This window comes from Emydura macquarii, unplaced genomic scaffold (assembly GCF_026122565.2).
Source record: "Emydura macquarii macquarii isolate MOO-44397 ecotype Brisbane River unplaced genomic scaffold, CSIRO-AGI_Emac_v2 contig_3150, whole genome shotgun sequence".
In the NCBI taxonomy this organism is placed as follows: Eukaryota; Metazoa; Chordata; order Testudines; family Chelidae; genus Emydura; species Emydura macquarii.
This window is the reverse complement of record NW_027133287.1, coordinates 36,677-49,141: the sequence shown is the minus strand read 5'-3', so window position 1 is coordinate 49,141 and position 12,465 is coordinate 36,677. Positions and strand designations below refer to the sequence as shown.

The window sequence follows — 12,465 nt, the reverse complement described above, 5'->3', positions numbered from 1 at the left end:
CTTTACACAGAAGTTGTGCTTCAAAAACACACTCCCAAAACCACTTATATTTATATCATGGCAGTTTACAAGTGAAAAAGCACTTCATACATCACCTACGATCCAACCCACCAGTTCCTCAATGTGTTCTATAACTTCCTTATCTCTCTTTGGACACTACATACAAACCAGGTGGGTAGAGGTACATCCCAAGCAGTGCTAGGACACACCATTCATGTGTCTTGGCTTTAATAGGCTTCCTTTTTTCCTTTGTGAACGCTAACTTCAGCTTTGCAACGTTTTGTGGGATATTTTAGATTGGTCCATAGAATTGTGGGAAGAGCATAATACATTCCGTTAATTTAACTTTCCCACACTTTACAGATATATAGATACATATAATGCATACTATTGGACTATTGTGCACATAATACCTAATAATATGATGTATACTACACCTAACCTACATATATTAGGTAACAGACTCAATAAAAAAGTCACATGACATCAATATATTCTGGTTCTTAGATTTTTGAGAACATGTGAGTCTCATACTATGGCTCTGATCTTTTTTACATCTGAAACCCACCAAGGTAATTTGTTGATTTTTATTATTATTAATTATTATTATTAAACTCTTCAATAAATGTTCATCCAGTGCTTTGTGAATCCTTGACTATCTTTTAAAAATACTTGTGTGAAGAAACAGCCCTGTACACTGTCCCAGGAGGAAATAAAATAACCCAGCAGCAACACAATCAGAGCAAAAATTGAATAATGAAGGTGTTGATCTTGCAGTGTGGTTAAGTTTACACACTGTGAGTAGTTCCACTGACTTTGAGTTAAGCATGTTGTGAAGACACTACAGGAGCCTAAATAAATCCTCTAAGACAGTGTTTCTCAACCTTTCTGATACCAGGGACCGACTTGGACTGGCTTGCAGTCTTCCTAAACTGTGTCAGGGAGATCTCAGGGATCAGTCCGGTCCATGGACTGGTCGTTGAGAAACAATGCTCTTGGAAACAGCAGACACATTGCGGATTCCTACCTGATTCCATGTAGTGAACGTAAAAAGTAAGGAAGAAAATAATAAAACCAGGGAGAGGGAAGTTGACTTTGAAGCTCTGGCAGAAGGAGAGAACCTTCATCATGACTGCAACTTGATCTAGACAACAGGAAGAAGGAGGGAAAAAACTTATAGTGAGCATAAGACTGATTAACATCAAATCATTGAAGTCAAATGTTAAAGAGGACACATTGAATAAAAAAAAGAGTAAATATATTTGTGGGCGCAGGGACAAAGGATGTCAGCGCTGGCCCACATTCCAGGGGGGCTGGGAGTTGGGCCCAGGCTTTGGACATGAATTGTCCTCTGCAGGACCCCTGACTTGGGCTAAAAAGGCCAGGTACTAGCCAAGCAATAATCATGTGTAAACCACAGCACTTTTCTAGCCTTGAAGTTAGGGAAGAAGGGAGCAAATCAGAGCAACTTTTTAGCAGTGTCCAGAACAGGGCAAACCTGCCCAATAGGCACCATGGTAACGGGCAGGCTCTGTTCCCCCTCACCCCGACAATTCCTCCCCTCACCACCTGGACAAAGAATGTGGTAAAAGGTTGGTCTCTCTTCTTTCCCAGGCAGTATGTCTGTTAGGGAAGGCTCGGGATCTCTCCCCCTAGTTCTTCCCTTGTTGATCGTTTGTTAAGGGACTTCATGGTCATTCCTGCTCTTAAGATAAATGTATCTGCTACGCAAGTTTCGTGGGAAATAACAAACAGGGGCCGATATAATTATATGCCTCCCGTAGCCATTAATATTCATTTTATAATCTTTTATATCACCAAATAGGGATTTTATGGGGCATTGTAGAAGTGTGTGTGTTTACCTATTATTTTAGATAAAAAGTTGTAAAGTAGGGAACTCGGGGCTCACTTTGTTGGACGCTCATGACAAAGAGAAACGAGTGGATTAGAAGCTGTAACCGAATAAATGATCCTTACCACTCCACCCAGCTCAATTTCTCTCTCTTCAACCGACCCTGCAACAATATTGTTAAGTGAACTCTTTAATTGAATGGCTGTTCTAACTCCATAACATGAAAGTTGAAAATGTATTTCCTTTATGAGTCTGATTTTGTCCCATCCCTACAAAATCCACATTAAAAAAAGTCAGATCAGTGTAAGAGTCAGTAATAATTCCATTAATGGAGAAAAAATGTTAAGGAATGAGAAAGAGTGTGTGTGTGTGTGTGTGTGTGTGTGTGTGTGTGAGTGTGTGAGTGAGAGAGAGAGAGAGTAAGAGATTCTTGTTGGGTTTTTTTACCTATTTCTTTTCTTTCAACATATCACAGGCAAAAAGATTCAGTCCCATAACCAGAGCAATTAAGTAAAGGGCATGACAGAGTAAGATGCTCCCCCATAAAGTTGGATTTGCATGAGTTTGTAACTTACTTTACAAAACAGAAACATACAGTGAATTCGTTCATATCAAATCTCCCTTTGAATGCATTGAGAGCAGGATCAGGTGCAGTTTTCTTGAATAAAATATAAAAGGAAAGAAATAAATTGTTAAATCCAGTAACCAAAATAGGCTGATGTTAAATTACAATGACAGGAGAAAATAGAGCATGTAGCATTTTGAATATAGAGCTCAAAAGCAAAGTTTGTGCTCAGAGTAAGACACATTTATCCTGGGATTCTAGGATCATGTTGCTGCACTGATGCACTGTGGGTCTCCGGTGCCCAAGGGCCAATGCTTGCATTTGCACCTCCTCTTCCCCTATCAGCAGCAATGACACTGCCCCACAGGGGAAAGGTATATGTGGGCTTATTTCCCGCTCTCCCCCACTCCCCGCACACAGGGGTGCAGCTGGGAGCGGGATGGGGCAGATGCCCCTGGGCTGCCCAGTGGTGTCCTTAAACTTCCAAAGCTGGGCTGTCTGCGAGGATCATCATCCCCTGGGGCAGCAGCTCCCTCCGCTGCCTGAGCAGCCTTGTCTCTACCTGTGTCATCAGGCGCTTGCTCCAGCCTTTCTAACATGTGAAGGTGGGGGCAGATCACAGTGAAATCTGCAGCAGCTTCAGACTAAGCCCAGAGCCTGCGGCTGAGAGCTGCCCTCCAGCGGAGTCAGTGATTGCTTCAAGACTGAACATTTTAAAAAGTAAAAACAACAAGAGTCTTGTAGCACCTTAAGGACTAACAAATTTCTGCAGGCATCAGCTTTCGTGGGCTTCTGGGTACCTACTACAGGGCAGAGCCAACAAAGAAAACAACAGAACAGCACTGGCCATCACCTACAGCCCCCAGCTAAAATCTCTCCAACACATCATTAGGGATCTACAACCTGTCCTAGCAGATGATCCCTCACTCGCTCAAGCTGTGGGAGGCAGACCTATCCTTGCTTACAGACAGCCCCCCAACCTGAAGCAAATACTCACCAGCAACCATACACCCTACAACAAGAACACTGACCCAGGAACCTATCCCTGCAACAAACCCTGTTGCCAGCTCTGCCCCTATATGGACTCTAGTGACACCATCACAGGTCCTAACCACACCAGCCACACCATCAGGAGCTCATTCACCTGCACATCTACTAATGTGATATATGCCATCATGTGCCAGCAATGCCCCTCTGCCATGGACATTGGCCAAACCGGACTGTCACTGCGCACAAGGGTAAATGGACATAAATCAGACATAAAAAATGGTCACATCCATAGACCAGTGGGAGAGCACTTCAATCTCCCAGGACACTCTGTAGCTGACTTGAAAGTTGCCATACTTCTACAACAAACCTTCAAAAACAGACTTCAGCGAGAAACTGCAGAGCTGGAACTGATCTGCAAACTTGACACAATCAGACTGGGTCTGAACAGGGATTTGGCATGGTTCTCTCATTACAAGAAGTAATTGTCACTGTTCACACATTCTCACCTCCTAATCAATGGTTGTGAATAGGCCTCATCTACTCTAACTGAATGGACTTTGTTAGCACTTGCCCTCCCCATTGTTATGTTTCTTACCCTTAGATGTATATATACACACCCCCATCTGATTTCTATTTCATGCAGCTGACCATGCGGATTGCAGCCCAGGAAAGCAGAAATGTGTCAGTCTTTAAGCTGCTGCAGACTCTGTCGGTTTTGCTGTGCACAGACTAACCCGGCTCCGCTCTGGGACTTTTAAAAAGTGCTGCAGGTTCCCAGCCCTGCCATTGGCTCTGCCACACGCTGCCTTCCTATTGGCTGAGCAAAGAACAGACGGGGGGAGGGGGAAGAGGAGCAAGCAACTGCATGGCTCCAAGTCATGCGGGGGTGGGAAGGGGAGGAGGGGCGAGGAGCGTGGCCAGTCCCCTCCCCCATCTCTCCCTACGCCCCTGTCCAGCAGTGAACAATTCACCGCGGGGCAGCGATAAATGTCTGCTGGGAATAGCAGAGCGATGCAGAGGCAGATACATTCAATGGACAGCAGCTCACCCACCTGCTCCTGGGGATCAGCTTCGGGGCAGTTCTGAGATCTGGGGTTTTCTAAACTCCGCACCCATTCCCCTGCAGCGAGTTTACACTGTCCGCGGCTGGGTCCGTTCCGAGGCTGCAGGATCAATTCTGGTCTGTGTCCTGCGCCGGGCACTGCTGGAAACGGGTCTGCCTCGACCCTGCACCGAGATGGGAATCGAAAGTAGCAAAGTCACAGGACAGAGGCGGGGCTGTCCGTGCCCGTCACATCCTCGTTACGCTGTGGGGGGAAGGATCCTCGCTCCAAGACCCGCCCAGGGTGTTTGAGGGCAGCAGGCTCCGCTTTCCACGGCCCGATCTGGCCGGGCCGAGAACTGCTAAACACTGTCACAATGTTCGCTACATTTTCATCTCACCCCAATGGAAACTTCCCCTTTCATCGCCGCAGTAACAAACCCCCGTTGTGCTGCGGAGCGGGGGGTGCGGTGACGCCTGGGTCTGTGTCGCTGCCAGGGCTGGAGGTGCGAGCCCAGCCCATCGCTGCTCTCAGAGCAGAATCTAGCCCGGATCGAGCAGCGTTAGCTGAGTCCCAGCTCGGACGGTCCGTGCAGACACGGGGCTGTCCTGGGCCAAGTCATCACCGCCGGTTCCTGAATCCCTGAATCAAACCTCCAGGTTCTTGCTGCTCCTTTACAAGTGGCAGCGCATGGATGGGGTCAGACCAAGACAATCCCAGTGTGATGGTTTCACAGGTCATGTAACTGTCTGTCATCACCTGAACAAGACTGGGAAGAGCAGGAAGCCCTGACTGCAGGAATCCAGTTAACAGACACCAAGGTGGGGCAGCTCATCTCTTTCATTGCACCAGTTTCTGTTGGGGAGAGAGAGAAGATTTCGAGCCACACAGAGCTCTTCAACTGGACCAGTCACAGTAGAGGGGCCATTAACACCACTGCAGCCATAGGACAAAAAGAGGGTCAGTGGGTTACAGCTGGTTGTAATGAGCCATGAATCCCGTGGGTCTGTCAGTCCTTGATTGTTAGTGTCTGGCAGGCTAGATTTACAAAACGCTCCTGCTGGGCCAGAGTTTCCAGCTTCTCCCATAGCCCCAAACGTATTTAACTAATTCTGTGTCTCAGCCACCCCCACATCTGCCTGTCTCTAGCCCAGTTATTAATTCTGCTTCCTGCTCAGCCCCCACATCTGCCCCTCAGCACCACGTCAGTCTGAGCTCTGTGTGTCTGCGACATACCTCAGCATGCCCCGTCCCAGCGCTGAGCTGAGCCAGACAATCTGGTGCCACTGGGCAGGGGTCCAGCCCGCCAGGCCATACAGAGAACTGACCCAGCCCAGCCGGGACTCTGGCACCAGCCTGGCTGGGGGCATTTTCAATGTACAATTGAGACCCGTCCATGTCAGCCTGGTCCCACTTCAGTGTTCTGCGCTTCCTATTCCCTGCCCCCCAGCACTGCCACCAGCCTGTGCCAGGGATGGACTTGGGCACCCAGCTCATTGACCAACCTCACAGTCTGAGCTATTTAGAACTAACTTGAGAAAAAAATTGGGGGAAAGTTGTTTCTGTATCAATTTCCCACCTTTCACCATCAACTCCTGACCGTTTCCCCCCCCCCCCCCCCCAAGACCTTGTTCTTGTCCTCCTCTCCAGCCCATGTCACTGAGGGAGACTTTCCCTGGAGAAACTGAAGGACGCCAATTAAGCACGAAAGGTTTCTGTTTGTAATGAACTTTTCCACTTGGTGGTTTTTAACATAAGGAAAAATATTTGTCCTTGTTTGGTTTGGTCCATTTGCTTTGATGGCTGTGTTGTGTTGGGGATAGGGGTCTGGTTTCCCTTCTCAGGGGCTCTGCCCTTTGTCACATACTGGGCTTAGAGGTGCTGCTCATGGGTAACTTGAGCAACTGATTGGACTGAAACTGAGTGCAGCAGGGGAGGTAGCTCTGGATGTGTGTTTCCCCTCTAGCAACCTTGGGATCTTTTATGGCCTCCAGGATCATTAGAGCTGAGTCATACCCAAATCTTCAGTGTATTTATCCTCACAGCAGCCGTGTGAAATAGGAAAACATTCTCACCCCTTTTCACAGGTGGGGGCTGAGGAGCTGAGGGCCAGAGAAATGACGTGACTTGCCTGAGGCCATACAGAAATCTCACAAAACAGAGAATATAACCTGGGTCACCAGTCTCAGGTTCACACCCTGACCACCGGACAATCCTTCCTCTGAAGTTCCAGCTCCTCCTTATGCAGTTCTAGCCCTTGTGCTTGACATAGTGTATGTAGCTGTGTTGGGGAAGACGTGACATTCAATGCACTGTAAACTTGCTGGGGCAGATCTCAGCAGCACTGTGGAGCAATGAAACTTTACACCAGCTGAGGATCTGCCCAGAACTATATTCCCAGTGATAAATAAATAAAAGGTGACTTTAAATTTAAGATCCTTCCAGCACAATCACTCAAGAAAATAGAGTCTCCGCCCATATGAAATTCTGCTGAGGAAGTCATGCAGACACTGCTTTCAATGTCACATTTAAGAAGAAAAATTCCCATCCCCCAGCCAGAATGAGGAAGATGCTTCTCGGTGGTTGTCAGCTGGTCCAGGTCTCGTGCTCAAGGCGAGTGAGGGCAGGAGAGACTAAAGAATCCCACCATCAGACTATGCCATAGGTCCATGGTTCAAATCCTTTCTCCCCTTAGGTAAAAGAGGGGGACTTTGAACCTGTATCCCCCCATCCCAGGCAAGTGTGCTACCACTGGGCTAAAAGCTATAAAGTGGCTAGCAACCCCAAAACCCGCCCCCATGCCGTGTGCAGCGCAGCAGGTCCCTAACTCATTCCCACAACAAACGACTCCGGCGGTGGATTGACATGCAGAGTAGGTGCTCAGCCCCCAACCCAGTTTTAGGGCATGTCCCTCTCATTGGCATAATAAAACCACCTCCATGAGCAGCAGCAGCTACGTCAGCGGGAGCAGCTTTCCCGCCACCATAACACTGCACACATCGACGCTTCTCTGGGTGTAACTTATGTTGCTCAGCAGGAGAGGAGCTATTCACACCCCGCAGCAACATACATTACACCAACACAACCTGTAGGTAGACATTGCCTTAGGTGCCTATCTTTGAGAGGGGGCGGGGTTTAGGACACACCCTGCTGTGTGCATCTCCCAGTGACTAGTTTAGATGGCTCCCCAGCCAGCATGCTGGTTCTTGTGGATTATGTTTTAAGGCACCTGCCTGTCTCCGTTCATCGTACAGGGAGACTAGGCGCCTACCTCAGGCTTTGTGGGTTGCAGGGTTGTTCTTGTGATGTTCTAGGAACCCAAAAGTTAGTTACAGTGAAGCTCAGAGTTGCAACGCACAAGTCCCTTCATGGATCCTACACCCAGTCATTAAAATTAGAAGCTCACAGAGATTAAGTCACAGCCTGGGCAACGAGTCTTTCCCTTTACATCCCATCGTTTAGCTCATGTCCACCCTAGGTGAAAGGTTGTTTTTTTATGTTTTTTCAGTGTGAAAGCAAAAATGAGGCCATGATCTCATTGTACAGTCCTAGTGGAGATGAGGCAAGTGATGCTTTCACCTCAGTGTAGCTAATCAAAGTGACCCATAATCCCCGCAACACCCCCCAACCCACAGATTTCTTCTTGACCAGTTACACTGAGGTGAAACCACCACTTGGCTTGTCTACACACAGACTGTACAATGTGAGAGAGACACCTGCATCCCAGTGTAGACAAACCCCCAGAGACTGTCTCTTGCAGCAGGTCCCATCCCATGAACACTCCCGTGGGCAACACAGCAATTACTGATAGATGTTCACCTTTCTTCTGCCTATTTTATATATCATTAGCCAATAATTTGAATAAACTCAGTATCTGTGGAAGCAAAGAGCAGAGTCAGCACCATGTGTTCAGCCACCTCTCCACAGAGCACAGCTGAGCAATTCCTGGTTTACATGGCTATGGACAGCACAACAGACAGAGCACCGGCTGGATAGTAACGTATCACAGTAGAACCCCAGCTCCCATCATAAGGACATGTTGGTATATTCCCTGTTGGTGCTGGGGCAACACAATGAATTAGGGAAGCAAATCCCATGACTCTGCCCCCAACAACCGCAGCTGGATTATTAAAAAAAGAATAAATCAGAATTGTCTTTCATGCTTTATTTACCGGATGCGGAGAGTTTCCTACCTTGTATTTCCTGGCAGCCTCCTCCATGAGAAGCACCGAGTGAGATCTGTGCTCTGGGGATCTCCAACAAACCACACACACGGCTTCCCCGTCCTCCTCACAGAACAGATCCAGGGCTTTGTCGTGTCTCTCACACAGATTTCCTCCTCCTTCTTTGAAAACCAGGTGTTTAATTTTTCCACTATATTTGCTAGCTGACAGTTGTTCCGGAGAGCCCCTGCCTGGATCCGGGCTCTGCAGTTGGGGCAGCACAAAGGGCCATAGTCCCCCTTTGTCCATGTCTCCCAGTGCTGAGTGATGCAGGCTCGGCAGAAGTTGTGCCCACAGTGTGTGGTCACCGGCTCCGTCAGATATTCCAGGCAGATGGGACATTTGGTTTCCTCTTGGATTTCCTGTACCGGAGTCGCTGAGGCCATGGCTGCTGGGATCTCTGCTCCTCTGTTCCCGCTGCACAGAAATGGTTTGGCTGATAACGGGAGGGGCGTGTCCCACTGACATCAGCTGCACAGGTGCAGAATGAGGTGAAGAAAGAGGAGAGGCCGGGAGGAGGAGCAGGAGAAAGATAAGAAAAGAAGGAAGCAGGAACTCCCTAGGCAAGGAACGGGAGCAGCAGGGTGTGAAGAAGCAAAAAGTGAATGAAAGGGAAAGGTGGGAAGGAAACAAACAAACAAGGACACAAAAGCTTAAACTCAGGGTCTGTTTACACCAGTGGTTCCCAAAAGTGGCCCGTGGGGTCTTTCAAAGTGTCCCGCTGCTCCCCTCCCGCTGGCTGCAGAAGGGATGTGCTGCCTAAGGCCCCAGGCAGAGCACGTTGCCGCGGGGCTACAAGACCAGTGCAGGCTCCTTGCTGCACCCAAGAGGACGGGAGATCAGCGCTGCCCTCCCCTGGCTGTAGCAGGGAGCATGGCAAAGCGCTCTGCTTGGGTCCCTAGGTGCTGGGTCCCTGCTGGAGGCAGTGGGAGGGGAGCACTGATCTCCTGTTCCCCTGGCTGCAGAAGGGAGCCACTTGCTTAGGGACCCAGGTGGAGTGCACGGGGCTACAGGACACATGTAGTTTCCCTGCTGCAGCCAGTGGGTTGGGAGATCAGCAAGGAGGCAGCCTGCTCACTGAACTCCTTCTGTCTGTCTGCAGTGGGGGGAGCAGCCAGGACCCACCATGCCTGAGGAGAGGGGGCAGGACTCTACAAATCAGAGCCTTGAGCTTTGGCCTGCACTTAGCAGGTCACCCACCGTGACATGAATGCCAGGCCATGTGCGTCAGTGTGTGCTGACAGTCACTCATCCACACCAGTGCAGCCGTTCCCAACCTGTTCGAGGGTGTGGAGCTGTGGGCCAGCGGTAGTGTCTGCCTGGGGCATTGCGGCCCTTCCTCAGGTCCAGGCCCCCAGGAAGGCCACAGCGCCCTGTTACCCGGGGAATGTTCTAGTGCCTGCGCACGAGTCTGAGCCCGGCCCTCAGGCAGGGCGGGCTGACAAGTACCAATAGTCTCCAACCCCCACGCAGGGTGAGACAGGTTCGCAGTCTATGGCCTCCGGCCCTCAGGCGGGGCGAGGCAGGCTGGCAGTGGATGCGCTGTCTAGAGCGGCAGGGGAGAGCACTTCCTCCCGGGGCGGTCAGGGGAGGGGGAGGGGGACACAGGCCCACCCGTCTCCACTGCGTCCCAGCCCAGGCCCTAGCAGTGGCACAGCCGTTGCCACTGAATCAGGGGGGCTCCAGCCACAACACACTGATTGGAGCTAGTCCCTGATTCAGCCGCTGTCCAGCTAGCTGTCCCTGGGCCACTTCCTCCCCCTGGTGCCCAGGTACATGAGAGTCCTCCATGTCCTCAGGGTCGCTGGGGTATTCAGCATACGGCAGTCTCACCAGTCCCTCCTCGTCGAGCGGCGGCAAGTCGGGGAGCTCCTCTGCAGAGGGCAGCTCCTCCAGGTCACAGGGCTCCTGGGATTCTCCGGTGTTGGGCAGCTCCTCCAGGTCCTGGCCGGCTTCAGGGGGTATCTCCCACCCCCAGGGGCCTCGGTCCAGTCCCTGGGGCCCGGCAGCCTCGATCCAGTCCCTGGGGCCTGGCAGGTTCTGGGGCCTCCGCCCTGGGAGGCGGTTGCTCGGAGAAGCTGCTCGGCTGCGGTCAGGCCTAAGCCACAGCCGGCGGGAAGGCACATCTGCCTCTGGCGACAGCCTTTCCCCTTTTGAGCTGAGGGGCCTGCCTTTTATACTTCCTGTTCCTGCAGAAGCTCCGCCCCTCTGTTGCCGGGCAGATTGCCCTGACGGGCCTGGTATTGTCCAGCCTGGGCGTTGCGGCCCTTCCTCGGGCCCAGGCTCCAAGCAAGGCCACGGCACCTTCCTACAGGACCCCTTTTCAACCTCCAAAACTTCGCGAACCACCACATGCTACTAGTCGATTTTAAACTATATGAAATTACTTTTTTATTTGAAATTGTACGTTTCCTTGGTGAGGATGTTATTATTTTTCTTTTCCGCAGACCCCCTGTAGCAGCCTCGCGGACCACCTGGGTTCTGCGGACCACAGGTTGGGAACTGCTGCACGAGTGTCTTGTCTGTGAGTGTGCGCCGTACTGTGAGTAATTTGTAGGTGTAAAATAGTGAATGTAAAAATGAGCAGAGTAGCATCAAATGTTTACTTTAAATATGTAGTGATTTGTTGTCCTTAATGGTCTCTACGTCAGTATATTTTTTATGAGTTGATAGACTGGTGGCCCTTCAGGGTTCAAAAAATGGTATTTGTGGCCTCAAGCCAAAAAGGTTGGGAACCCCTGGTCTAAGCTTTATGATTTTGCAGACTCAAGGCTACGCCCCAGCCCAGCCAATTCACAACGCCAGGGCAGAGCTGGAAAGAAGGTTTTGGGTTTTAACATCATATAACTCAACACACGAAGGGAAAGTAACAATCCTACTCGCCTCCCGCCCTTCCAGCTGCCCCAGTCTCTTCCAGTCATTTCTTCTCCTTGGTCCAAAACTGAGCTCAGAATCACTGTGCGGCCTGGATTTGTGGGCAGGGGAGGGGGAAATACGTGCCAGGGATCCATGTTTTGCTTTGTCTGGCTCTGGGGAGAGGAGTGTCAGCTCAGAGAGAAGGGACAACAAGGATCGTTCAGCACAGAAAGCTGGATATGCTGAAGTCTACAGTCAGCAGCAACCTACTCCTCTGCACAGGCTCTTTGCTGAGGGACTCCCCGCACGTGTTTCCCACCAACACATTTGCTGCTGTTGGTCTAGATCCTGACTCGGGTTGTACCACGGCTCCTCTGACCTGAGCAGTTAGCCAGCGTTTGGGGCCTTACTAGGTTCTTCCACTGGGAGGAGAAATTGATGGCAGGAGTCAGGTATTCCTTGGTGCAATCGTTGTTATTTACAAACAATGTCCACACATTCCTGTGTGCTGAGCACAGGAGACACAAACAGCAGCAGGCAGTTTCCTTACTCAGAAACCACGTCTGCCTTTGCAGGGAATCCCGTGCCTGAAGCAAGCTCTGTCTCTGTTTCCTGCCAGGGTCACACTCACGGCTGCGTCTCTTGGCTTTCTGCCTCACGCACTGCACACAGCTGCCAGCTAATCCCTGGGCCCCTGTGTTTTCAGCTAGCTCCAGGGAAACCCCGTTTACGCCTGGTCTACACTTAAACATAGATCAGCCTAATTACGTCACTCAGGTAATGTTGTGCCCTGAATGCCATGACTAGATCAAACTAACCCCCTGTGTAGACAGTGGAATTCTTCCATTCCCCTAGCTGCCGCCTCTCAGAAGGATGGATTAACCTGAACGATGGAAAAAACACTTCCAGGGGGTCATGATGAGGTATCAGGGGTTC

General features: G+C 50.4%; 1 protein-coding gene across 1 annotated transcript in view; it reads right to left on the bottom strand.

Annotated features, from left to right (window-relative positions):
• Window positions 1-12,465, bottom strand: part of LOC137142114 (butyrophilin subfamily 1 member A1-like) — a 40,415-nt gene that overhangs the window by 16,347 nt on the left and 11,603 nt on the right. Inside the window, exon 5 of the mRNA XM_067531344.1 lies at window positions 1,028-1,144. Coding sequence (XP_067387445.1) covers window positions 1,028-1,144 — 117 coding nt within the window. The remainder of the gene's footprint in view (window positions 1-1,027; window positions 1,145-12,465) is intronic.